General features: G+C 40.0%; 2 protein-coding genes across 4 annotated transcripts; both read left to right on the top strand.

Moving 5' to 3' along the window:
* Positions 1 to 11894: 11894 nt before the first annotated feature.
* RB195_013542 (uncharacterized protein) lies at positions 11895 to 14867 on the top strand (the record flags this gene model as incomplete). Of its 2 annotated transcripts, none has more annotated exons than XM_064203405.1 (1): positions 11895 to 14867. In XM_064203405.1, the coding sequence occupies one exon, from the start codon at positions 11895 to 11897 to the stop codon at positions 14865 to 14867; it is 2973 nt and encodes a 990-aa protein (XP_064059286.1). The 2 variants fall into 2 exon arrangements, with proteins under 2 accessions (XP_064059286.1, XP_064059287.1); XM_064203406.1 differs by having other exon boundaries at positions 11967 to 14867.
* Positions 14868 to 15333: 466 nt separating this feature from the next.
* Positions 15334 to 24623, top strand: RB195_013541 (uncharacterized protein; the record flags this gene model as incomplete). 2 transcript variants are annotated; one of them, XM_064203404.1, is made up of 8 exons in its annotated part: positions 15334 to 15544; positions 17818 to 17921; positions 21627 to 21699; positions 21792 to 21885; positions 22358 to 22499; positions 22552 to 22629; positions 22711 to 22861; positions 24466 to 24623. In XM_064203404.1, 8 exons carry the CDS (start codon positions 15334 to 15336, stop codon positions 24621 to 24623), a joined length of 1011 nt encoding a protein of 336 aa, XP_064059285.1. The 2 variants fall into 2 exon arrangements, with proteins under 2 accessions (XP_064059285.1, XP_013301386.2); XM_013445932.2 differs by lacking the exon at positions 15334 to 15544 and having other exon boundaries at positions 17883 to 17921.
* Between the last annotated feature and the right edge of the window lie 1416 nt (positions 24624 to 26039).

Here is a 26039-nt window from a genome sequence, read left to right as displayed (position 1 = left end):
ACCTACATTATCTATCGTATCTATCACATAATATTCTATTATCCATCATCTATGATTGCCTTCTATCTAGTTTACAATTACTATGTGACCTCCCGGAATATTCTGGAAGCTGGTCTGACGTGTTTGTCGTTAACAAACTGGTTATTGAAAGCTTTATCTTATGCGCAATTAAGTTAATGTATAAGTAACCTAGTGCGAGAACTGGTCCTCATCAAATCCTCAAGGTAAAAACTATTTGGTATATGAGGGACATCTTGAACATTCATGCGATAGTCGGAGCCGTGCTCCCACTACCATAACTTTCGGACAGTTGGCAAAGGGACCACTTCTTTTTTGGATCATCATCACTTGAGCTGCACCGGATGAGCTAAACTCCCTTCAGCTTAGGTGGGTACGGCTCCTTCCTATAGCATGTATGATCTTTAATGAAGTGGTTATATTTATTTATTTTATTTATTCTCTTATGGCGTATTTCTAGTGCTTCACCATCCTATGTTAAAATTATTTATTGTTTACTTGGACCTGTAGCATATCCTCTGTGAAATCATCGCACTCCAACCTTTGATGCCATCATTGCGCTCTGTTGGAGCTATCCACTATTGTCACAACCACCGTTTATCGATTCTTGATGTGTTTTAGGATAAATTATGAGGATAGGTTTCAGGTTCACGTAAGAATTTCTCTCCAATACGACTGGATTTGATTACAGTATTTGTTCTCAATGTTTGACATCATGGCACTATGTACTGTGCTCAATTTAATTTCTCCTTTCAATTTTTGATCTGGATAGAAGGCGGTAGATTTAGAGAAATCGATTATCTAGGCCCCACCTGCCCTTGTTGTTTTCTCGTTTTTCTCTTTTTCTTCCTCTACAGTCGCATTGGCTTCTATATTCGGAACCATTTCTAATAGTTATTCGGAAACTATTGCGTTGAAGGTGAGATTTCTGGCGCTGAATTGCCTCTGTCGTTCCGCCTCCGTAACGACTGCCTCGGAAAATGTTTATTTAGGAAGGTGAAGACTCTGCAAACGCTGACCTCTTTTTCTCATCGGCACTGATGTCTATGCAAATTTACATAGTTCCATGAATGACGTATGAGGGATATGTTATGAATAACATGTCGAAATATGTTTACGTGACGTGAAAAATAATATCAAATGAGGAAAATTACATGGTACAGTAACCTAAGCAGCTATTTCGCCCAATATTATTTTTTTATTAAAATATTCAGATACTACTAGTCAGTTTCTGAAGAAAATACTTTCGAAAAACATTTTACAAAAAAACTCTTCTCCAAAGAGTCAGCGCTACATGTGCCTGCCAGGTTTTATAGGTTATCATATTTCTAGGTTTAATAAATAGTATTTATTTATTTATTTATTAAACTTGCTGCGACAACTACTAGCCATCGTGGAACTGATGCTATTCTTCGAAAATATTACCGTATCAGGAACTCTAGAAAGAAGTATATATAGGGGTCGTCAGGATTTTCGTTTCTTTTTCATTCCTGTATTTATTTGAGTACGATAATAGTGTTCTTATTGAAAATGAAGTGAACTAAAGACTTTTTTCAATCAAAGCTGTCTTCTAACAGATTAAAAATTTAGAGGAGTGAAATAAAAATAAAGAGAAGCGTCCGTGTACATAAATGTAGAAGTCTAGTGACCTCTGAACACTGTGATCGCTGTATGTTTGCTTTAATATTGAGATTACTTTTTTTGTTATTTAATTCTACATTATTTGTCGTGTTTTTTTTTTGCGAAAAACCACTGCATCCCTATTTCCATCCATATTTCTCTATAATTATGGGGATTTTCGTTTCTGTCAGACTTTAAACGGGAACTATGTAGTGTGTAATCCATCGAACCTGTCTGAAACCACATAGATCCGTCGTCGAGAGGTTACGGAGATTCTTCACTTTTTCACTGGTGCACTCGTCACATGATGTAAACTGCTACGTGAACCTATCTATGAGCGGAGGAAGTCAGTCTAAGTGGCTTCTTCATACTATTACATTCTGTTAGTTGAGATCTCCGAGATGGTTCTAGAAAAAAAACCGGAGATATAGTGAGGTGGAAACGTCCTTGTATTTCTAGGAATTTCACAGTAGCATCGGCATCATTGAATCCAACGTGCCATGGTGAACATCGATTTATTTATCGACTAGTGTATTTGGAAAACTATCGATCAAGAGGGAGCGGGAAAAAATTCTTATTACAGGTCTTACCTTACTACTACTAGCTTCATAAGGATACTAAACTGTTGGTGTTCGGAATTGGTGTTAAAAGCTACGTCGTCGGAAAGAGTGGTAGGAGGAGGGAAGGGGGAACAGCCAAAGAAAACAACTGAAAATTTTCCTAGGTTGCCCGAAGTTAAATGCTAACCTTGAAGTGAAGGTCCAACATTTTCTCACTCCTCCATATTTTTGTCCAGAGAACAATAGAACAAGAAACTGTTATTGCCAGTGTACTCTTATGATTCAAATAAACCGTTATACGTTAATAGAAATCCAATCAAAAGTGATATTGCCGTTCTAGACTATTCGGATTTATATCACGTGCTCTTATTCATTGACTTTTTAATAATTCATTTCTTATCTCATATATTTCTTGGACAATACTTCTACGTTCTCTTCGTTCTTTCTCGTTACTCCAATTTAAATTTAAGAAAAACCTAAAGTTTAACATCTTTAAAATACAAAATGCTAACATCTTATTTTAAAGAGAAAGCGAAATTTGAGTTCTGTAACTTACTTTTTACAGATAATTGATGTAGCGACATACAAAGTCCTTATCTGTTGAACAAAAAAATTAATGCAATTTATAATTTTGATATAATTTTGAACCCTCCTTTAAGGTTCATGATCCGTTGATTGTCATTCATTAATAGTTATTTTCTATTTATTTTGTTTACCCTATTTCCTTATTTTTTCCAAGTATTTTGTCTTGCTACTCTTCTGGTGACCATATCTAGGTTGTTTTCTTTTTCTACTTTCGTATTTTTCTTTATTTATTCCTTTTAAAATGTTTATATCTGTTTTGAGGTATGCTTATAGAAGTGTTTAGTTCACGTAGCAGGTCCAACAATCTCCAAGTCCTCTTTTCTTCGAATCTCGGCATGGTGAACTGAATTTAATTTCTTTTTTTTTTCAACGACGTTTTGGTGAAACTTTATCGAATAAATCAAATCAAGTGAAATAAACCATTTTGCTGTGCGACGTTGGAAAAACAAGAAAACATAAATATGTGGCAAGTATCCGGTCGTTACACCACCCACCTCATATGCACGTACCTCCTCAAGGGTGCGTCTTCTTCGCAAACCAAGTGCCACATCTCGTCCTACGCCCCTCCTACGCTCATCTCGTAGCCATTCTGACTTGCCTCAGCCATTCATGATTTTCACTTCAGACCACATATCTAAGCCTACGATCGATTCATTTACGATCACCTACGCTCAAATCCTACTCAATTTCCTATAATGGATTATAAATGAGCATCATTGTTCTCCGTACATAACTTTTTATGTGCACTGCTAACTCGCATACATAGTTAATTGAAATAAATTATAATTATACGATAGTTATAAATTACCACTATTATTATGAATTATAATGATGATGGTAATTTATAACTATCATGGTTTTATAATAGATGCATTATTCATAAGGATATACACATATATGAGCGCACCAGGATGACGTTCTCTCATTTCACTCGTCTCGTTCCACGAGAAATTTGCCTTCTTTTTTTCGTGCTGTAAATGGTGTTGTTTTATTCAGAAAAAAACCATGGTAGTTGAGAAATAGCATTCAAAACGTTCTCCTCGTGTTATGTAAAGCGAATTAAGGCAGTCTAGAGAGGACCACATCTTGGATTATCAAAGAAATTTCCCAGATTATCTATTTATTCATGTATCTATTTATTTGCTCAATTATTTATTTATTCGATCTCTCTATAAGAATGAAAAAGAGGAAAAGGAAATAATGAAGTAAGGAAAAGCTGAAAATTCTAATTATAGCTGAAATCCTAACTTCATTGGATTCATAGCACCTACTATGTCTTTTGATGATATGAGACGAGATAGGAGTAATCATAACATCTACCATGTCTCTTAATTCATATGGAGTAGAAGATCAGTGTTTTTCAACCATTATTGTCTTAAGTTATAGGGTAGGAGGGTCCCAAAGGTAAATGATTATTGTTTATTTGGGGTCACCAAATTGTAAACTCAACCATATTTGACGCTAACCACCTATATTAGGCGTGAAGACCTTATTTTTGCCAGTAACTGGTTGTGAAAATGGATCAGAGGAGGTCCGATCACGATTGTTCCGCCCACAATATCTATTTGTACCATACCCATGAAAATATATGTGCCTATACTTAAGTATATACCTATCAAAATGATTGAATACAAGACATAGCTTTAGACACGTTTAGATTTGAGATCAGGAAATATTCATGAAGATATTCAAACAGCGCACCAATTTTAGGATTTTGAGGACGAGTTTGCGGTAGTACACGTGCGTGCAATCCCCTGAATATACAGTACAGGCGTTGTCAACTCATGCATGGTGCGAGTAATATTTGTGTTTGTCCTGACGAGATTTTGTAAGGCAGTCTGGGAAGGACTTCATACTGGATTTTTAGGGAGATTTGCAAGATCTTTCCGCTTATACCGGATAGCTGTTGTCGAACTCGTGAATTTTGGCATTTTGACAATTGCATCCGTGTTTATCCTGACGAAGTTCTGTTATTTGTCACTCTATAATCACTTTATATGCAATACAGTAGTCTAATACAGTAAGAAATTACCATTATTTCTTCAGATGTCCCTGAATAATAGATTTAGAAGAAGAGAGCCAGTAAACCATCTTATTTTTCATTCTATTTAACGAATATGAACATTCTATTTAATTTTCTGCAGTGCAAAGTTATTCTTGAACGAGTTCCATGTTTTTAGCGAAGGAAGAGAAAACTTCCGATTTGCCACCGGTTGTTAAGGTCACTGGGAAACCGGTAGTTATCTTACTTGCGATCTTCCATTATACAGAGATTTGCCTCGTTAAAAACACAGCAGGACAGGAATAATTATAGGGTCTGTTGAAAGAAAAAAGGTATTCAGACAATAATTATACTTCCAGTTCACGGTGGGTTCAATAATATGGCTAGGAACTATTGTATGTGTCTCTATAACAAGGGGGGAACAAAGTTCTGCCTGACATCTGAATCGGTGGAACTGTTTTTTTCTGTCCTTTCCTGTTTGAATTCCTCTGAAGACTTTATATATTTTAAAAATTCAAATGGATCAGATCTTACAACTTTGTTTCCTTTTCCTTTTTCTGTTGAAAAAAGATGTAGATTTCATATACTACCTCATACTATCCTTACGCACCCCGCAGAGTTCAAGCAACGCCCGTAAAACGCGCGCGCATCCTGCGGATGAACACTGGATACTGTAACAAAGTGTGGTGGGTTAGGAGGTTAAGAATAAGGCGACTTTTCTTAGTTCAGTTGTCGCGTAGCTATTAATGGTTGCATTTCCCATCGATTCTCGTCCGAGCAAAAGGACACGCTCGTTCCGGTTTTTTTTTTTTGTTTCGCGGTGGTGGGACTTTGTGGGGAGCATTGTGGGTGGGAAAAAAATTGCGGGAAGTAGGCATCTGTTCCTCAATCGACTACATTTCCCTCTTTTCTAGGAATGTCCATCCAAGTTGTTCGATTCAATGCTCATGCTATGGTACTTTTCTGCCTGATTAACTTCTATTCCCTGTATGTTGTGGCTTTTTTCGGTAAATGCTCTATTCGATGATAATAGTTCCTAGTTTTTTCTTCTCTACGGAATGGACAAGTAATAGGGAGCTGAAGCCATGGGAACGGCAAAGCTCAATGAATGAACAAGTCGCACTTTTCTCCGCAACAAATTGTGATTTACACATTTACATTCCCATTCCTCGTGTTTCAAATCTGCTCCCACAAGTTTTTCATGCAGAACCCGTCGCGGAAGTGATTTCCGAAGAGATGGGCGCAACGTAATACACACGCAACGTAGTGCACACGCCCACCTCTTCGCAAAAAATTCGTGCTGTTTTTTTTCTTGCGTTCACGGGCTGCCAATAGAAAAATAGGATGTTTTAAATTGTTGGAGAAACGTTTGCCCATGTTCGACTGTCTTTGAATCTCAGCATGTTGAAACGTAGTTTTGAATTGATATCCTTGAGCTGTAGCCAAGATTGGCATTGATCGTCTTTATTAAACAACGGCTAACGTTTCGGCGTTATCGCCTTCGTCAGAGCCTGGAAAATTCAAAGCCATTAGTGATTTGTTTGGATGATTTGGAGAAACTTTTGTTTATGTGTCTGAAGAGACAGCTGCCAACTTGTCACATTGTGGCACGCCAGTTATTTGCTCACTCTCACTCACCCGGAGCCGCAACTGATCTGGAGCTGAACAGAGCGAATCTCTCTCGTTGCTTTGGATTTTCGAACATGATATTTCACCATAAATCAAAATTTCTTCATCGGATTGCTGTGGACTGGAATCCCAAATATTCGGAGGTGAATTTGGCTGCGACCGCTTACCGTGAAGAGAGAAGTAAACATGTCGAGTAGCCGAGATGATTGATATGTCTGCAATGGCGCTACAGTGGACGTCGAAATTCTTTGCCCAGGCGACTGCGACGGGGCTCCAGCAATCACACCTCCTCTTTTTCACGTACACCCCCTTTTCCGTCAGTTGTGCCTCACTCGAAGAGATTCAATGTCAACTGCGGTTGATCCTGCTTTACAAAAATCCTCCAGTATGTTAACTTAAGGTTTCCACATGCGTTATGTTCGTATTGAATTGGGCTGGAGGAAAAAAACTCCGTTTTTATTCGCTATTTTCATTCATCTGATAGGAAAATGTCTCAACTGAGGGCTTCTTTTTTCCCTAGTGAAAGAATGGTTCTTAAATCGCCATGGTGCAGGACCACTCAAGGAAAAAAGGATATAAGAAGAATTTGCTGTGGTTCATTGAGCAGTCGATTTTGTATCGTAGTTCCTTGTAGCTTCACCCACTCGCATTTATAGCTGTTTGACGAAGCTAATTTGCCAAATGGATCCCCGCCGGTTAAAAAAAAAATGGCTAGAAGTTGCGTGCATGGGCGTAATCAATTTAGGATTGTGTAGAAAGAAATGATCCCTTCCTGGAAGACTCATAATAATTCGTTGTACATATTGTTGTTGAGTGGAACTATCTCGTACAGTATCCAGCGCATTCCTGCGCACCTGACCCCTTCGAACTCAATTGCCATGCATAGATTTCATTAGTTCTCCGTATTAAATTATCTCCTTTTTTGCACGTTTGAGACTGCAGATCCTCCCGGAAGTAGTTCTTTTGGGAACAAACATGGTGTGTTCAAACCTTTTTTTAACGACATCACACTATAAAGTTGAAAAAGTTGTGATCTCTCCACGAAAGGACAGGGTTGGGAAGTAGGTAATGAGTATGAGCGTAACCACACTTCATTTGTCCTGATCGTTTTGAAAAACAGCGTGGGAAATGGCCTTCAGTTTCGAACTTTCCTACGAGAGAAATTGTAACGCACCGTCCCTGTGCACGCACCGCGTCTGTGAGCTGGGGACGGTAATAAATTAGACTTCCTATTCTTTAATAAGCCGGTGCGTTACAATAAATCGAATAAATCGACTGTTGAGAGAGCAGCCGAGTATATAAGGGAGTGGCGTTATAAGATGCATCGTAGGGAAACTCGAACACGAAGGCAGTTTCCCACGCCACTTTTCAGGATGATTAGGAGGAATTGAGCGTCACGACCTTACCTATGATCTGCACCCCTACATAAATTTTCTCGTGATGAGATCTCAACATCGTCAATTTCGAGGCATACTGCCTTTAACCGAGGAGTTCTAGTGTTCGGATGAGGAAAAATAGTTAATCATGAGACGTTTGAGACGCTGTCATTTTCAGTCGGTCCAGGGACACTTCAAAGGCTGTATAATCTTACTCACCATGAACTTTTGATTCTATGAATGCATATCCGACGTCTTAAATTTTCGATTCTTCTTTACGACGACGGGAATGCGACGCATTATGGCGCAGCACCGTCATTCCATTTGTTTAACACCTGCGTCTTTTCTTCGAATATGCACATCGCAAACGATTTCTTCTTCTTCTTGCGTCATAGTAGAACTATCGTGAATTTGATTGTGTGCTTCGGAGAAGAATCCATGTTCCCATCCATGAAGTCCCATTAACACATTAACGACTACGTGCTTTTCAGTTTTCGCTGGACATAGCGGACATAGCGCTGGACACGCTGGACATAGCGGCCATAGCTATATTTTTGTCCTCTCATGTACGACCATGTGTGGGTCGTGGCCGCAATGGCAATCCTTTTGTATCACCTCTTTTTTTCTTATCTTTGGTAGTTTTTCTTTTTCTTTCTTTTCTTTTCTTTTTCGTCTACTAATGCACGATTATTACGCATGTATTTACATGTCGTCTTATGTGGCCAAACGATACAACCCCTCTTGCTTGTGGGTTTCTATTCTCGTCAGTGTGTTAGGTTTATGCTGGACTCGGGTCCCAAACTACATTTTGTGATACACCAGCGACTCACCGTGCCGCCTTATCTCAAAGTGCGTGGCGCTGTTGCTGTTGTGACCAGTTCCGCCGTCAAAATTGTACAGTTATGCATCGCAGAGCTTCGTATAGCATCTTACAAGAGGGTTCTTTGACATCAGTGTGGAAAAAGTGTCAAGAGCAAAATGAATCAGGTGAAATCTTAAGGTTTCGGTAGATGCAGAGCACTGTTAAGAGAAATAAGAGGGAAACGAGCCTCACGACACGGTAATAAGGTACGAAATGGTAACTGAGAATCTATTAGGGGTACCCATAAGTAATCTATGATTATTAGTGTGGATTATTTGCTTCAGTCTAATTCAGAGCGTGAATGCATAAAAAAGTGTTCCATATGGCAATGATACAACTCGTGACGTTGACTTTTGTGACAATTACATTCAAACGTTTTTATGACTTCGTTGTATAATGGCGAACAATCAACCATTCGAAGAACACGTCACGTCATTTCATTCATTTTCGATTGGGTGTCAACGATTGCAACAAAGAAATTTTGTGATGTGCATCTTGACGTATTGAAAGTTACTGAGCGTCAACGCTAATTTAGGAAATTTTGATGATTTCGACTTGTTTGCTGGCGATCGAAGTGGACGCCCTGTTGAGGTTGATAATGAACTACTGGAATCCTCAAAATCACTGGTGGAAACTAATCCCAAAATGAGTATTCAGGAAGTAGCAAACACTCAACAGGTTATTTGGTCGTTGGTCCAAAGACATCTTCAAGAAAGTGGAGAAGTTCACAGGCAAGGTATTGGGGTTCCGCGTCTACTCCACCACGATAATCCCAGACCGCACGCAGCAAGATTAACCCAGGAAAACATAAGACAGCTAAACTTGGACGTTTTAACACATTCCCCATATTCTTCAGACCATAGCACCAGCTGATTTTCAATTTATTCCGATCGATGGAACATTTCCTAAGCAATAAAAGTTTCAAAAATATCAATGAAGTGCGAGCTCACCTAGAATCATATTTTCCTCCGAAGGAAACGAAAGTTTATGACTACAGATTGAGATTACATAATCAACTAAAGCGAAAATTAAGAGTAATTATTTTTTTTTTGCTGCCAGTGAAATGAGTAATTACTTATGGATACCCCTGATACTATTGTAAAATGATGCTTTTTCTCTGTCGTTCATTGATATGTGCTCGAAATTATGTTGCTTTAAATTGAAGATGAAGAATTAGAATAAATCACGGAACGATTTAGTAAATAATCGTTGTTTGCACATATGTTCAGATATAGCAAGTGAAAAATCGTGTGAATAATCGTTCAATTCCCTGAGCACCTATTTTTCTATACAGATCACGTTAAGCAGGTGGCATTCGTGCCCAGCATTCATATATGGTCGCAAATTTTTACGCACAAATGCCAGTACTTATGTGTACTCGGACAACCGCAGTGCGTATACGATTGGAGCACGAAAGGGACAGAGAACGCACGTGATAAGTAGGGAAAAAACGTGACGCGTTAGTTGTCGCTTGGTCAAGCGGGTTTGCTACCAAGTATATTTTTGCTTTGTGCCATGCTGATATTAAAAGTTTACTTCTTCATTCCAGCCTTCATTGCTACGCTACGGATAATGCTAATCTTTATTTTCACCGTTTTCTAGTGCTTCCAAAACGAAAAACTTGAGAACTAAGCAAGAAAATCGCTATATTATTCTAAATGAATTACGCGTAGTCTGACAGACCACACTAAGATAAACAGCTAGTGGACTGTTCAATTTCTTTTCTTTTCCATATACAATGAATCTAACGTTCATGATTATGCTATAGATGGATCTAAGGGTGGGTTTTGTAACTCTCTGTTCCACTAAATTGGGAAGATTCGGTCTCATTCCGCTAGGTTTCACGAAATAAACAGAGAAATTCCCGAAATGTGTCAAAAGGCAGAAGAAAAATTGAACATATATGAGCCACTTAGGTAGTTGAGAGGGGAATTTCTACTGATAATTTCTCTTGATTGGATGGATCCTAGTGCTTATTTTGCTCTAAAAACGTCATAGGAAACTATGTGCTTGCCGGAAGGTGTTGATTTGAAGGGCCGAATGGATAAAACTATGTTTCCTTTTGGAATGCTGGTTTTTTTTTCATGGATTCTACCGAAGAAGATTGCAGGATATGCTGACAATTATGCGTAGTCTGCACTAAATCTGTCGTGAGAAGGTCTATACATGCTTAAAAATGTTGAGATTTTTTGGTGAGTTTTTCTGAGTTTTGGGATGCTAAGATTCGGCCACGGTCGAACAAAGAGTTCAGAAAGGGCACTCCAGGACTGCTCTAATCTCTTAGCGATTAAAGTGCAAAGATCGTTCTTAGGGCACAAAAATCGCTCTTAGCTGTCGATTGCGAATTGCGGAGGAACCATCTCTGGGGCTATTTTTGATTCTTTTTCCTCGTGGGAAATACTACGTGATATGGCTGAGCTATTCACTTCGAGTAACTTTGTTTGGAGAATTCGTTAATGTTAAGGTACTAGTAATTCCAGCTCTATCTTCTTTTTTTTCATAGTAATGCAGAAGCATAAGCATCCGAACGAGAAGAATGTCGTGAGTATTTGTGTCGAATGGAAACTCATTAGGAAGTATCCCCTCCTTAATATCAGAGAACTGAAGTGTGGCACGGGGGAGAAGTTAAATTATCGGGGCAGGCAAAAAAAGAAGAGTTTATAGATGATATTGATCCCAGTCATCCGAAAGGACGCTATTCGTTGATTCTGTAACATTCGACAGTGTTATGTTATGTTATTTTTGCCAATTTTCATTAATATGGATGCAACAACATTCAAGTAGGGGATATATAAGACATGAAAAGTAGCTGTTTTTTTTTTTTCTTCTTGAATTAATTGTCAATTGAAATCGATTTAAAAGTGAATTTCGTCATGGAATTGGAACGTTTAATGTTTTGATTCAGTAAATTATACATAATCGATCGATGGACTTTTGATCAATCACTCGATCATTTTAAGCATCTATTCTGCATAGAGCACCTGCTGCAAATCCTACCTCACGCCTCAAAGCGGCGCAGCGGTGGCCCTGGCCGTCGGGCAGCTATGGTGGCGAGACTTCGTCTCGGCAGGTTCAACCATGCCACAAAGGTGTCCGGCTAGTAGCCCGGTCCTTGGGCCAAGGCTACAGGCTAGCTAAGTGAGGAGGTAGTACGACGATTCCGGTGCCAGGCTGCTAGCTTGCTAGTGCGACAAGCCGACCGAGGACAACACCCCCGTCGCGTCATACTGCTAATGTCTACTATGTGTTCTTCAGAAGCTAGGGCGTACCCCAGAAGCGACGCGCATTGTCCTCGCCCGGGCAATGTGGCAAATATGCGAGGGCTACCGGCTAGAGGACGAAGCCGGCCAAAGAAGTTAGTCCGCCATCGCCAGCAACATCCAGTGCGCTTGGCAACACTTAACGTTGGGACGCTTACTGGAAGAAGTCGTGAACTGGCAGACAGTCTCAGAAAACGCCGTGTTGACATATGTTGTGTACAGGAGACTCGCTGGAAAGGCTCCAAGGCAAGGGAATTAGGCGATGGCTACAAGCTGATCTACCACGGCACATCAAATCGCAACGGCGTTGGTATCATATTGAACGAGTCGTTTAGAAATAGCGTCACAGCGGTGGATCGACTATCGGATCGCTTGATGGCTGTAAAAGTAGATACAGGAGAAGTGGAATTGCGAGTCGTCTCTGCTTATGCGCCACAGATGGGCTGTAGTGAAGAAGAGAAGGCGTGCTTTTGGGAAGATCTGGAGCAGTACGTCCAATCCCTGGAAAGCGAAGAAGTACTTTTAATCGGAGGAGACTTCAACGGACATGTCGGTTCCCGGAAAGACGGATTCGAGAGTTGTCATGGTGGATACGGCTATGGAGCTCGTAACGACGACGGGTTGCGAATCCTGGAGTATGCTGTTGCAAGTGACTTGATCATTGCTAACACGCAGTATCGGAAAAGAAAATCGCATTTGATCACGTACACCAGCGGCGGTCGTGAAACACAAATAGATTTCTGGATGTTACGCCGACAAGATCGCCGACTTCTGCAGGATTCAAAAGTCATCCCTACAGATCATGTCGCTGCCCAACACCATCTGCTCGTTATGGACTTGAAAATCTCCCGTCCAAGGAAGAGACATCCAAGGACTGAAACACAGCGCATCAAATGGTGGAATCTGAAGGATCGAAAGGAGGTATTTTTCGCGTCCGTGGCTCCATCTACACTTCCCCACCCTACTCGTAGTGTGGAGGAAATGTGGTTGTCTACTTCCAGCGTTATACGCTTGACCGCGGAAAACACTCTGGGAAAGACGACTCTAGGTAAGCCAAAGGTACAAAAGGCTACGTGGTTTTGGAACGAGGAAGTTCAGGCGGCAATTCGTGAGAAGAAGTCCAAGTATAAGCTCTGGTGGAGGACGCGTCAGCCTGAAGATCGGGGTGCTTACCTAGCGGCGAAGAGGGAGGCTAAGAAGGCAGTCTCCAAGGCGAAGTCGGACCGCTACAAGGCTGTGTACGACATGCTTGATACCAGAGAAGGCGAGCGGGCAGTGTATCGTTTAGTCAGAGCACGTCATCGCTCAACGTTGGATATGGAGCACACCAAGATCGTTAAGGGAGCTGATGGAGCCGTTCTGCGCCGCTCTGGTCAGATCCTGGAGAGGTGGCGAGAGTACTACAATCACTTGTGTAACGAAGAGTTCTGTCATCCTCCCATCCCAACCGTTCCCAGCGTCGAGGGTCCTGTTCTACCAATTACTGCCGTCGAAGTCAGTGCTGCCCTCGCAAAAATGAAGTCGAACAAGGCAACCGGTCCTGATGACATACCTGTTGATATCTGGAAGCTGCTAGGAGATCGAGGGTCCATGTGGCTCGCAACTCTATTTAACAAGATCGTTGCAGAAGGACGGACTCCAGACGTTTGGCAAACTTCCGTGACCGTGCCTGTCTGGAAAGGGAAAGGAGACATTGCTGACTGCACCTCGTACAGGCCTATACGACTGCTCTGCCATACGATGAAGATTTTTGAGCGTGTCCTGGAAGCTCGTCTGAGGAAAATTGTTAGCGTTTCACTCAACCAGTGCGGTTTTGTGAAGGACTGCAGCACTATAGATGCTATCCATGCTGTCCGAATCCTCCTGGAGAAACATCGAGAGAAGAACCGCAGTGTGCATCTTGCTTTTCTCGATCTCGAGAAAGCTTTCGACCGTGTCCCACATGAGCTGTTATGGATGTCCATGAGGTCGCATAGAGTACCAGAAGAATATGTGAGGTGGACGAAGCTGCTTTATGCGAAGCCTACCAGCGTTGTACGATGTGCTGTTGGAACAAGCAGGCCATTCCCTGTACGAGTAGGGGTTCATCAGGGTTCATCCCTCTCACCTCTGCTGTTCATACTGTGCATGGACACGATAACGAAGGAAATCCAGAAGCAGCATCCGTGGACTCTACTCTTTGCCGACGATGTCATGCTCGCGTCGGAGTCTCGAGATGATCTTCAGAAACAAGTGCAGTCTTGGAAGGATCAGCTGCAGCAATATGGATTGCGCCTCAACACATCAAAAACTGAGTACATGGAGTGCGGACCAAGGATAGAGGATGGTTCAATTCGTGTTGATGGCACCGAATTAAACAAGGTGAACTGCTTCAAGTACCTTGGATCCAAAGTGACTTCCACAGGCGACATTGATCAAGAAGGTCGAGCACGTGTTAATGCTGCATGGATGAAATGGAAAATGGCAACAGGGGTACTGTGCGACAAGAAAGTCCCTGTTCGACTGAAGTCGAAGATCTACAGGACGGTAGTGCGTCCTGTTGCCCTTTACGGATGCGAGTGCTGGCCGACAACGAAAGCCTTGGAAAGAGTGCTGCACGCTATGGAGATGCGGATGTTGAGGTGGACGATAGGTGTGACGCTAAAAGAGAAAGTATCCAACGACACTGTGCGCTCCATCTTCGGTGTCGTCCCGATAACTGAGAAGATGAAGGAGGCGCGACTGAGATGGTTTGGTCACGTATTGCGGCGGGAGGAAGATTCTGTTGCCAAAACCGCTCTGAAGCTCGACGTTTCAGGAGTGAGGCCGCGCGGGAGGCCAAAGATTCGCTGGTTAGACCGTGTGAAGCTGGATATGATAGATGCACGTTTGTGTACGGCTGATGCAATGGATAGAACCAAATGGAAGACAAGAAGCAGAAAAGCGGACCCTGCAACAACGCGGGACAAACGCTAGGAAGAAGAAGAAGGAGATTCTGCATAGAGCACCTTGGTCTTCTCCCAGATGAGCGCAGTTGAATCTCTATCTAGAATAACTTCAAAGCTCAGGCAGTAGGCGGTTCAAGCGGTAGAAGTTAAAGCATCTGCATCGCAATTCTTTTAACTTCTACCGCTTCCTCTAATAGGTGAGGCTTTTTGGGTAAGGCTTCAGCCTCCAAAAACGAAAGGTTCTGAACTCTGCCTAAGTTATTTGACAGTTAGGTACTGTTTTTGTGCTCTAATCACAAAACGATTAGAGCAAAACCGGAGTGTGCCCGCTCCCAACCCCCTTTCCGCCCATCCATACTGCAGCAAAGCCAGAATAATCCACTCCGGCCCGGACGGATAGAGTTTCGCAAGCGCGCAAAGCTCAGCCTTGATAGGACCAATGCACTAACGGCATTGGGACAACAAATTGTTGCGTGGGTTGCGCGTGCAGATGAATGGAACCGGGTTGTCGGATGTTCGTTGGTCGGGTCGCACTCTCACTAATCCGAACCCGTCCAGTCCGGGCCGCCCCGGGGGGACCCGACCGCTCCTCGTCAGATGCTGACGCTGTGGATATCGATCGCCATCGCGGCGCTGCCGACGGGGGGCAGCCCTCCTGTCGGTTGAGTCGCGGCGAGAGCCTGTTCCGCACTCCGCCTCATGTATGTATGTATGTGTGTATGTATGCAGGTATGTATATGCATGGAAATCGTCCTCCGCCCATCATCAACATTAAAGCCACACACACTCGTGTTCTTCTCTTCCGTCCACTTCACACGTAATCCTCATTCCTTGATTCGGAAGCTCTCATTATTCGTATATTGATTTGAAGGTCTATTAACACTATTTTCGTTAATAATTGCGCGTAATTATTGTTGTTATACAAGCTTATATTATTAATATTTCGTTTTTTAGTCCATGACACTTCATTATTCTGATCTATATATCCTATCTTCATTATTCTATTCTAATTAAGCACACTATAAATTCCCTCCTACCTTTCGTGTTATTTATTGTTCACGTACAAGAAGAGATTTATTGTCGTTTTTCCCGCATTTTCTCTCTTCCTGTTAGATTAAGCGCATGATTTCCCACAAGTTGAGTGTTATTGTTGATTATTTTCATATGTTATTGTTGATACAGTTTTACTTTCTCAAACAAACCTCGTTCAAAACTGGATAACCTTAAAATGTGTACTACGAAAATTAAAGCAATTTTATCCGCTTGATTTTCGGCACATTATACAGTCTATCATTGTGGATTATTGTACTATTCACAATCCATCCTGTTCGGAAACAGCTTAGCATATAAGCAGTATGTACGGTGAAAGTGCAATTTTTTCTCCCCCTGAAATTCCTGTATTTCTTTCATTTTTCCAACTTTAGATGTTTTTCCCTCGAATGTTAGTTCTTTGAAGTCGTTTTAATCATACGCACAACTGCCGGTGAATATTATTTTCGCTTTTTTTATACTCTTTCCTTGCTCATTGACACTTCCTTTCAATTAATTAGAATGTTTGGTTGACATGTGACACGTCTAGCAGCATCACATTTCTCGATTTCTCTAAGGAAAGAGACACTTTTCAGATAATTTTCTAACAAATGCATCAAAGTTGAAGATTAAAGTTGAAAACAAGAACATGTCGAGATTTGAGTGGGTATTTTTTGAGTAGAATTAGAGTTCCCCCACCTTTGCAACGGATTTTCTTAGAAGTAGTAGTGTTTCATCGTAAACTCGTTGAAGTCGTTCCACGTTTTCTGGAACTACCAGGAAGTGATTCCATTTCCAGCTTCTCCGTCTTCGGTTATTGCTTCCTGAAACTTTTTCAAATCTCAACGAAGTGTACTGCGATTAAAAAAAGCAACCTAGTTGTAATGAGATTGATATATTTGTCAGCTTTTGTTGCACTCAATTACTGTCAGCAAGTAATATGAACCTAAAGGAGAAAAAGCCGTGAATTTTACGAAGTAGCTACATTACCAAAGAAAAAGTTCTCTGTGAGCATGGTACTAGAGGTTACGAACAACTTGTCCTGAAAATTGCGATCTCCATCCAAAAACATTGTTTACGCGCACACTTGAAAGTTATCTAGTGTGTAATGTGCTGTGACTACTCAACAACGATGTGGGGTCGTAATTCTAGTTACGTTCGTGATCTCACTTTTTTTTTCTTTGAATATTTTCATTACTGTAACATGGTTGGTATTCATCCTTTTACGCGGACTTTGTACGCACACAGTTTATTTCTTATGTTTTGTCTTTCCTAACAAATCAAATCCAGAGATATTAAAACTCGCTTAGAAGCAGCAAATGACGAATTTAAACAGTTCACAGATTAACACTTAATTATTGAAGGAAATGACTACCTTTGTTTCGCAAAAACAGGCTTTGCTGCTGCAGCAAGTGCTCGTTATTGTTGTGTTTATACTTCTTCGCGTTCTTGATGAATATCACAGACGAAGGTTCCTCAATATTGATACAAGTGTCTCAATTTGCCGCAGTATTCCTATATTTTCGTGAGAAATCGAGTTTCAGTGCTGGCGCAGTTTTGTGAGAACTTTGAGTCACTGCATTATCCATACCACATTTTCGCTTTAATTGTTTTTTGTTGATTCATAGCTTAAATCTGCCCTAAAATGAAAACTTGTTTTTGAACGATGACGATCATGAAATAGGTGGAAACCAATTACTAACTTCTACTAAAACGGCGCTGCTGCAATGCGCCGGATACACCCCGTGGTATTTCAAATCCGGTGATACTTTACATCGGTGCTTTCGATCACATGTTTCAACGGACTATATATGCTGTTTTTCTATTGTTCCATATGCTAGCCTACAGTATTTGTCTTCTTCTTTTTCCCTCATAAAACGTTCTCGATTTTTCTTGCTTTCGTGCTTCCCTGCGCCTCTCAGATTTACATTAATGGAAACTTTTTCTAGTGTATTGTGGGGACATCTTGGCTGGTGACTATCCCATTCATCCATCTGTGCGTTGGTTGGCAACCATGGCACGAGTTCCCGTCCGACTCAATGTTTATGATATGGTGCGTTGTGTTCTTTTTCTTTTATTCTTCATCATACATACGTGGGTTTCTCTTTTTTTCCCTTTTGATATATTCGTATTGGCACGTTTGCTGCATCATTTCTTACCTACATGCATCACGTAAGCGCTATTTTTGAGTTTTAACAATATTAGCTTCCTTTGTGCATGAGGGAAGTAAAAAGGTAGTTTACATATCTTTATTAATATCCCTAAGTCAAGTAGTTTTTCGTGTTTTTTTCAAGACAAAACGAATCTCTATTAAATGGCTCATTTAGCCTTTCGCAGATGCACACTTGACTTTGCAAGGGGAAGGTTGCAAAATGTGTAAAAAAATTATGTAGTTTTTAAAGGTGAGGTGGTTCTCTACAGCTGGTTCCTCGTCTGATGTCCTTTGCTAACGAGATTTGATCATAATTGGGATTTGCAGTTCTTCACACTTTATATGTTTAGTTGAACTTTGTCCGATGGTTTATTTAGCTAACACTCTCATTTCCTGACCGCATTGACATCATTCATTGATGCTGATGCTTTGTAATTGAATTATGTTGCGCTATGTGATCATTCGTACGTGGCTGATCCCCAAATAAGTGCAGCGATTTTTTTCTGTCAAACGTCATCATTCTACGCAGTGAACGGATAGAACAGGCAGTTTGTACTTTCTCCGTCGTCCGCTCAGCTGCGTCCGGTGTTAGCGACTCCTAGTTTGCAAACGGCGCCAGTCTGGCCGGTCGACCGGTCGTTTCAGCGGATTTCTTCTACGTGGCTAAACAAACACAGGGCTGGTTTGGCGACGATGAAATGCTCTATGCTCAAGAGTTGTAGTTCCCATGACAAACGTCTTTCTTTTGCTCATGAATATACTCCATTTTTAAACTATTATAAAGAGCAGGAGAACAAAAAGAACCGTTGTACTCAGAAAGAAATATACACAAACTTTAAACTTATTAGAATTATAGCATAAAGAAGTGGACACTTGAATAGAAGAGGTTATTTCTTTACTGTTACAATACCCTTGAACCAAAACTGAAAAGAAATCCTTAAACATCAGCAAAAGAATAGCAGTTTACCTATTTATTTATACTACATGATTTGAAAACTGCAGCGTAACGTTGTTTTCATAGTCCTGTGGTTTCATCGCAGATCTTTAGGAGTACAAATGTTCCTGCTTTTTAATTAGCTCTGTTAATTAGTTACTTTCGAAATGTATTGCGGTTAACTGTCAAAATTTGATTGTTTACGTTATGAGGACATGACGTTTTAACTCTGCCTTGCTTGTTTTTCAAGAACAACTTTTTAAAATCCGCTGCAAAAATGCTATTGATGAGCAAAACTGCTGCAGCATATATTTTTTCAAATACTTCAGTAAGTAATTAGTCAATGTTCCCACATCAATTGTACTAAATCAATGTGTCACATCGAAGATTTCGTCATGTCGAATGAAGTCGACAAGCAAACAGTTGTTTGTTTTTGTGGTAAGAATGACATGTGAATTTTAAATTCATGGAAATATTTTCCCACCTCTGTTTACTATGTAGTCACATGCGTTTTTCCTGTAGAAAAAACGTATGCGGCCTTCCTCCAATACCATTCACTTTTCTTTTCCATTTTAATGACGCGATTGAGGAAGTTTTATTAATATTGCTTCTTTTGTAGACGTGGCTTTCATACATTTTTTTTTAAACGATTGGCCTTTCTGTTTTGTTACAACTTTTCTATGCGCAGTCATGAATTCATTAAAGTAGATTTGCATCACATTGTAAACAAGATCTGTGTTTCTGATAAAATTAGCATAAAACTCACCTGACTGAATTTCCAGTTTCATGTCGGTTTTTTTCCTGATTGTAGGGACGTGCATAATCTCCAAAATAAGCATGCTACATACATTAATTGCGTGAAGTGCCGAAGGATTTGGTCGGATAAAGTGTGTAAAGTGTGTGGCTTTAATGAATCCGCTTGGGATGCGCCACAACGTTCACATCAATTCAGAATCGTTTGAGGTTTACGAACTATCCCATACAGTGATTTGCGGGGTCTGGCCGATGTGTCAAGTCAGTGTTCTTATTTTTCCAGACACTTCTGATAGCAGTTTATCGAACCGGAAAGATGAAAGGGTTGGTGAGCACTAGAACGGATTCGAACCAATTTCCAACCAACCAAGATCAATCGTTTGGACAGCGGAACCTCTTACCGACTGCACTAAACCGTCCCTTGCTCGAATATCAGCAATTTTTTGAGTCGTTCAAGAGTAGCTGTTCACAGTGAAATCTTCTGCGTATTTTTGTTGATGAGACAGTTTTAAGCAAACACAAGTTGAGTCATCTTGTGGAAGGTTTGTAGGGTTATTTGGTCTAAGAAGATAATTTCAGCGAGCGTTTGACGCATAGTTTGATGCACCCTTAAATTCATAGGCATGAGACATCTCTGTAACGAAAGAAAATGTGTGGAATGCTGTTTCCTTTCTATTTTTATCGAATTCCCAAAGTTTTGGAATTCCTCGACATGGTTCCATATATATTATGCAAGAAATTGTTCCTTGTAACCTAATAATGTCTGCAAATATATGCTGAAATGTCATTAATTTTGGAAGCAACCTAATTAAGCTTGTGGTAATAGTTCGGAGTACGAAGGAGAGAGGCAGTAGTTGTTTCTCTGTTGTTGTAACTGATTCCTTTAGTTTCAACAAGCTAATCCTCATACATCACAGTTCTTGGAATTTTCGGAAGTGTTGTTGGCTTGCTACACAGGATAGTATGGGGGGTAGTAGTGGTATAAACAACAAAATACTCTAACTAATGCTGTATATGTTGAGAAGTTTAAAAAGATTGAACTTCAAAGCCTATGGATTTTGTGGTCGTCACTTATGATTTTTTTTGAGATTTTCTCCCTTGGAGTCTTAAGGGATGAGGACAAGATCGCTCTTCGTTGCGAGTGCAAGAGGTACTGCTTTTAAGCAACACTGTTCAAATAGTTTTAACATTAACTAAACGTTTGGCTACGAGAGAATTTAGATGAATCTCGTAGTAAAATGTTGGGGCTATTTTGAGAGCACTATTTTCACTCGAGAACGTGTCACAGAAGTCTTCTCCTACCTTAATAACGTCGTCGAGTTTGTTCCTTTTTAAAGGGATCATAACAACCGTTATTTTAACTATCATTTCTGCACTATGAGGGAATGGTTTTATTACGGATACCCAACAAGCGAGTTACAGTTAGCGATTATACGGATTTTCAAGAATTTCCATAGCTCATTCCACTTTTTCGCAACTGCTTTAGAAAGCTTAAAAAACATGGGTTCCAGCTATGTTACTTTATCGATTCTCTATTGAAGCTTTTCATTACTATAGCTTTTTAAGGACTTGTGAGCGATAATCTGGAAAATTCCAAGGAAAAAAGTGAGATCAGACTTGTTCTATTAGATGGCTGGTAGAGTACAGATTATGGCGCAGCTTATCCATTGTCCACTCGGTTATTTTTCTTTTAGTGTTAACGTAACCAGTTATTACGTATGTGTATGGAAGCGTATTTATCAATTTCACATGTGCGAACAATGAAGGGGAATATGTAGATAATTTGTGGAACCTGGATGATTTGGACTAACTAGCGAACTTATCATATTTTTTCCCTCACGTTTTTCTTTGTAGTGATGGGCTTTCATCATTTAAAAGATAAGAAAGTTTTTCTTTTCAACAATAAGTTCTCATTTCAGTACTGGCTAAATGATTATGCATCGAATATAGGATTTGGTATTTTCCATTCTGGCATCGAAGTCTATGGAGTTGGTGAGTTATTGGGGTTTTTCATCATTGCTTTATTCATTGATTTTCAATATAATCTGTGTTTTCATTAATTTTTGCCAAGTATTTGATTTGAGAATATGCTTACGGTGGGCATCCTTACGCATTCTCCGGAGTTTTCGAGAATTCGCCACAAGATGCTGAAGAACTAGGAGAAAACTTCAAATTTAAGTGAGTTATTGTTGAAGCGTATTGTTTTCAAAACTGGGGGTCTTAAAACAGCGCATTTTTGAAAAAAATCCTCCACCCTAAAGGGAAGCAAGGTTTCTTCATACTTCCATTTGCAAATATTTTGGTCAAAGAGTGGCAGTGTTACGTTAGCTAAATTGCTTCAAAACCAGAACGCTGACAGAAAGTATGCTATGTAGAAGTTGCTCTTCTGTCCCTGTCAAAAACTTTCCACGCAAACTTTGATTTTGTGTGTATTTTTTCTCGAAATCGACAATATATGTTTCCAACTTCTAAGTTTCAGCTGAACATAGTGTTTTAACGTTTTTCTTTTCTTCCTTCACACCTGTTCACCGCACCCTTATTTGGTTTTCAGCATTTGGTCCCATAACATGATCATGTGAACTGAAAATGAACTTCACTTGTGTTTTCTATTGAATAAAATACAATGGTCGGAAATGAATGGCCGTTTCAGACAATCAATTGTAATAGGAGAAACAGCAATTACTGCCGCTGGAGTTCGAGAGCTGATCAAATCGCTTGGTCAGGAGTATCGAGGAGACCGATACCATCTAATCTCTAGAAATTGCAACCATTTCAGTGCTGTTCTGGCTAAAGTGAGTCGTAGCTATGCGTTTAGCTGACTTGGATCAATCGCAAATATTCCAGGCGCTTACTGGAAATGATATTCCGACCTGGATCAATCGACTGGCGAACCTCAGTGGATCTATTCCTTTTTTAGAAAGAGTCAGTTACCTCTTTGGAAATGTTTGCACATCGCAGGCTCTCGTCATATATCTGCGCGTTCATTTATTGTATGTGATTCAGTGTTTGCCCCAAGAATGGCTGACTCCAGTCGCTCTTCAACAGTCTCTAGAAGACCAACGCAACGCAGAGCAATCTAAACAAAATAGTGCTGAAGCACAGAAAAGGCTGTCAATCGATTCTGCAGAGGATGCTTTAGACGCAAAGTTGAACGGTTAGTGTCAGACGTGTCAGTTAAATTATTTGTCGCAGCGCACACTAGTTAATTAATTAGAACCTTTTTTTTTCTCCTAACATTCTTAAAAATTGAAGCTATCAAGCTTTTTTCCATGGTTGAGGGGATAATGGAGCTGTGTCTAAGCGGGTCAATTTCTTGGGATTTAAGACGTCATTTGGTTTCTGGAGTAAGCCGGTCATTTATGGTTATACTGGTTCTGAAAATAAGAGGAAATAGTCTAGTCGAGCGTGTTTGATTATTTCTCAAATTTTGACGCGTTTCTCCTGAGGGCTTTTTCTGCTAAAGCTGCTGCTTAATCGACATTCGCATGAAAGCTATTTTGTGTTTTGTGTTTATTTAGCATCCGAAAGCATTATCTGCTTCGTTTATTTTTAGTGCCTTAGAAGTAGTTCTTGTATCAGAGTAGAGATTTCTACTGATTGTGTTTTGTGCAAAAAGCTTATTTCTTTTTAAAAGTAAAAAAATGGTTACTAAAAGTTAGGCACGGAATAGTTACATATGTTTGAATCTTTGTATGTCATTGATGATATCTTTCATTTGTCATGTGAAACTCTTGATTCTTTTCACAACTGATTGACGTATTGAAGGATTCAAAATTCATAAGCTCTTTTCCTATTCAGAATATTTTTTCATCGTCCGTGGTTCACGGATGAATTTGGCTTATTTGACTGACATCATTAAAACATGTTGTCGTGTTGAATACGTACAAAGTAGTGTGCGTTCCAATCCAATATTTTAATTCTTCGATAGTGTTTGAAATTCACAATAATCCGACTACGTAACCACATGTTATGTCTAGCGAAGTGCTGTTGAGGGTTGAGATAACTTGCTGTTATACTGTAATGCCTAGCCATTTCGATTGTGCGTATAGCTTTTCATAGGATGTTACATCAGGACGTGGACACTAATGCAAGGGACTTCAGATGGGAAAATCTATTTTTATACGTGTCGGTTCTGCAAAATTTTGTTTTATATTGAAAGGACGAATCATAGAATTGTGTAAAGAACGGAATTTGACCTTTATAGAAGAAACATACAAATGCAAATGGTTTCTTTTCGAACTTTTTCCGGAAGATATATAATCTTTCCTCAAAAAACCTAGTTAAAACAGACATACTGTTGTTGTTTTTTTTGACAAGTGACTATGTAATTACATTAGCTCCCATTGACTTGACGCAATGCTGGAGGGAATTGAATTTTCGTAGTGTCTGGCTGGTTATTATGCGTCAAGACTTTTTCTTCATTGATACTCTATATCTTTTGATCCATAGGCTGGGGAGTTCTGTTAAACTCGTATATCCTTGTGTTGGTAGGATCGTTTAAATCTGAGATCTTAAAGTTACACTCAGCAATTTATACCATTAATCAAGCACAACTTTCGGGCATCAAATGTTTCCTCATCTTTGAAGCTTAGAAATGTAAACATTTCTCCTTTTTCACTTTTTCTTTTTCTATATCTTTGTGTTTTCTAAGTGCATATAAGCGTCATTCGGTTCTTCCATTGTTTTTGTTCAGCAAGTTGTGCAGCCTCCTTTCATTGAGACACTTCTGATGTCGCACGTACCCGCTTTTTGTTGCAGACTCTCGTGCCACAGTGGTTTCTGCTCGAGGATTCACATGCAATGACAACTCATCACCGCCATCATCCGGAATACCGAGTCGTTCTGGTTCGCCGCCGTCCATCCAGCGGATATGGGCTCAGATCAAGTCCACAATGGCTGGAGATATTCGGCCTTGAACTAAACGGGATAACCATATCTTAAAATGCCACAGGCATGCCAAATTAAAGATGGTAAGCATTTATGCTTTGGATTTTAGCTGATATAATTTCTTAAGAAAACTTTCTTATTTGCGGCCTGGAAAGAACCGGTAATACGGAACGTTGAAGGGTGTACTTTGGATGTCAATGTTTTTTTTTGCTAACATTAGGAATAGTGTTGTCAAAGGGAACCATGGTGACTAGAAAATGGATAAATTATGGGAACCTTTATTGTCTCTGCTCAAGTCAGAACGGAACGTCGTAAGTTTGTCTCAAGAAGGGCAGTCCTGTGTGTGGTGGTGGTGGGGGGGGGGGGGGGGGGGGTGTTACGGTAACGGATCCTATGCTTGAGAATATGAAGATAGTTCGTGGATAGCTGAAAATTCCTGGATGGGATGACTTCTACTAATTTAATTCAAATTTGAATTGAAGTAATTAATTTAATTTTAGGTAGACTTTCCTAATGAGTAGAAAATATGCATGCATGCTGAATGCACGATACTAACTGCTACATTAGAAATAAAAACACTCGGGTTTGAACAAAAATTATAATCGTAAGACTCTGTTTTACCCCCGTGTGTGCAGCCTACATTCTTGGATTTCTGAAGAAGTTCCCTTTAAGTACTTGCATGATTCAAATTTGAAGACTAGTTATTAAATCTTAAGTGCAATCTTCGGAGTTTTTTTTGCTTTTGAAATGTGGAATCTTTTTTTTTTTTGGCTATCTGTGGTCATGCAATCGTATTAGATCACGTTGACTTTACGTAATATTGGGAACAAATGGATTCTCGTACGAGTTGTTTGGCTAGCTTTTGCGACAAGACTTTCTTCTCATTGGTATTTCTGGAAATGAACAATATAATCGGGGAGTTTGGGACCAGTATAACCTACAATTTGGCCATTGTTGCGTTTACTTTTACTGCATTCCTTACTTTTTTTAGTTTGTAAAAACTGAGCCGCACTCTTTCGTTATACTGAGAACACCTTAGAAATTTTTCTCCTTGTTTTGGTGGTGGAAAATAAAGAACCTTACTCATCTTCAGCGGCTGAGAGACGTAAAATTCGTCGACATAATTGGACCTATTTCGAAAATCTGTTTTTTTTTTTTTGAGTTTACGATTATCTACGGTCTAATCATTCTATAGTAGAGTTATAACGTTTCCTTCAAGAATGTTCGATTTTATGAAATTCTCAATTTTCAGGGGGCCTTTGTTCGACTAGCTGCTTTAAACCAGACGTTTTCTCTCTATGTACTGCCCCACTCGCGAGACATTTTCCTCAATTTCAACGGCTAGTAGTGTTCTCACAGAATTTGTTCAATCATCATAGCTGTATTAATCATTTCTACGTTTCGTCTCCTTTTGAGGACCTCACAGATTTCCGTTCAGGTTCGAG

The sequence above is a fragment of the Necator americanus genome, chromosome V (assembly GCF_031761385.1).
Source record: "Necator americanus strain Aroian chromosome V, whole genome shotgun sequence".
NCBI lineage: Eukaryota > Metazoa > Nematoda > Chromadorea > Rhabditida > Ancylostomatidae > Necator > Necator americanus.
The sequence above is the reverse complement of the archived record's forward strand: the minus strand, read 5'-3'. Positions and strand labels throughout refer to the sequence as shown.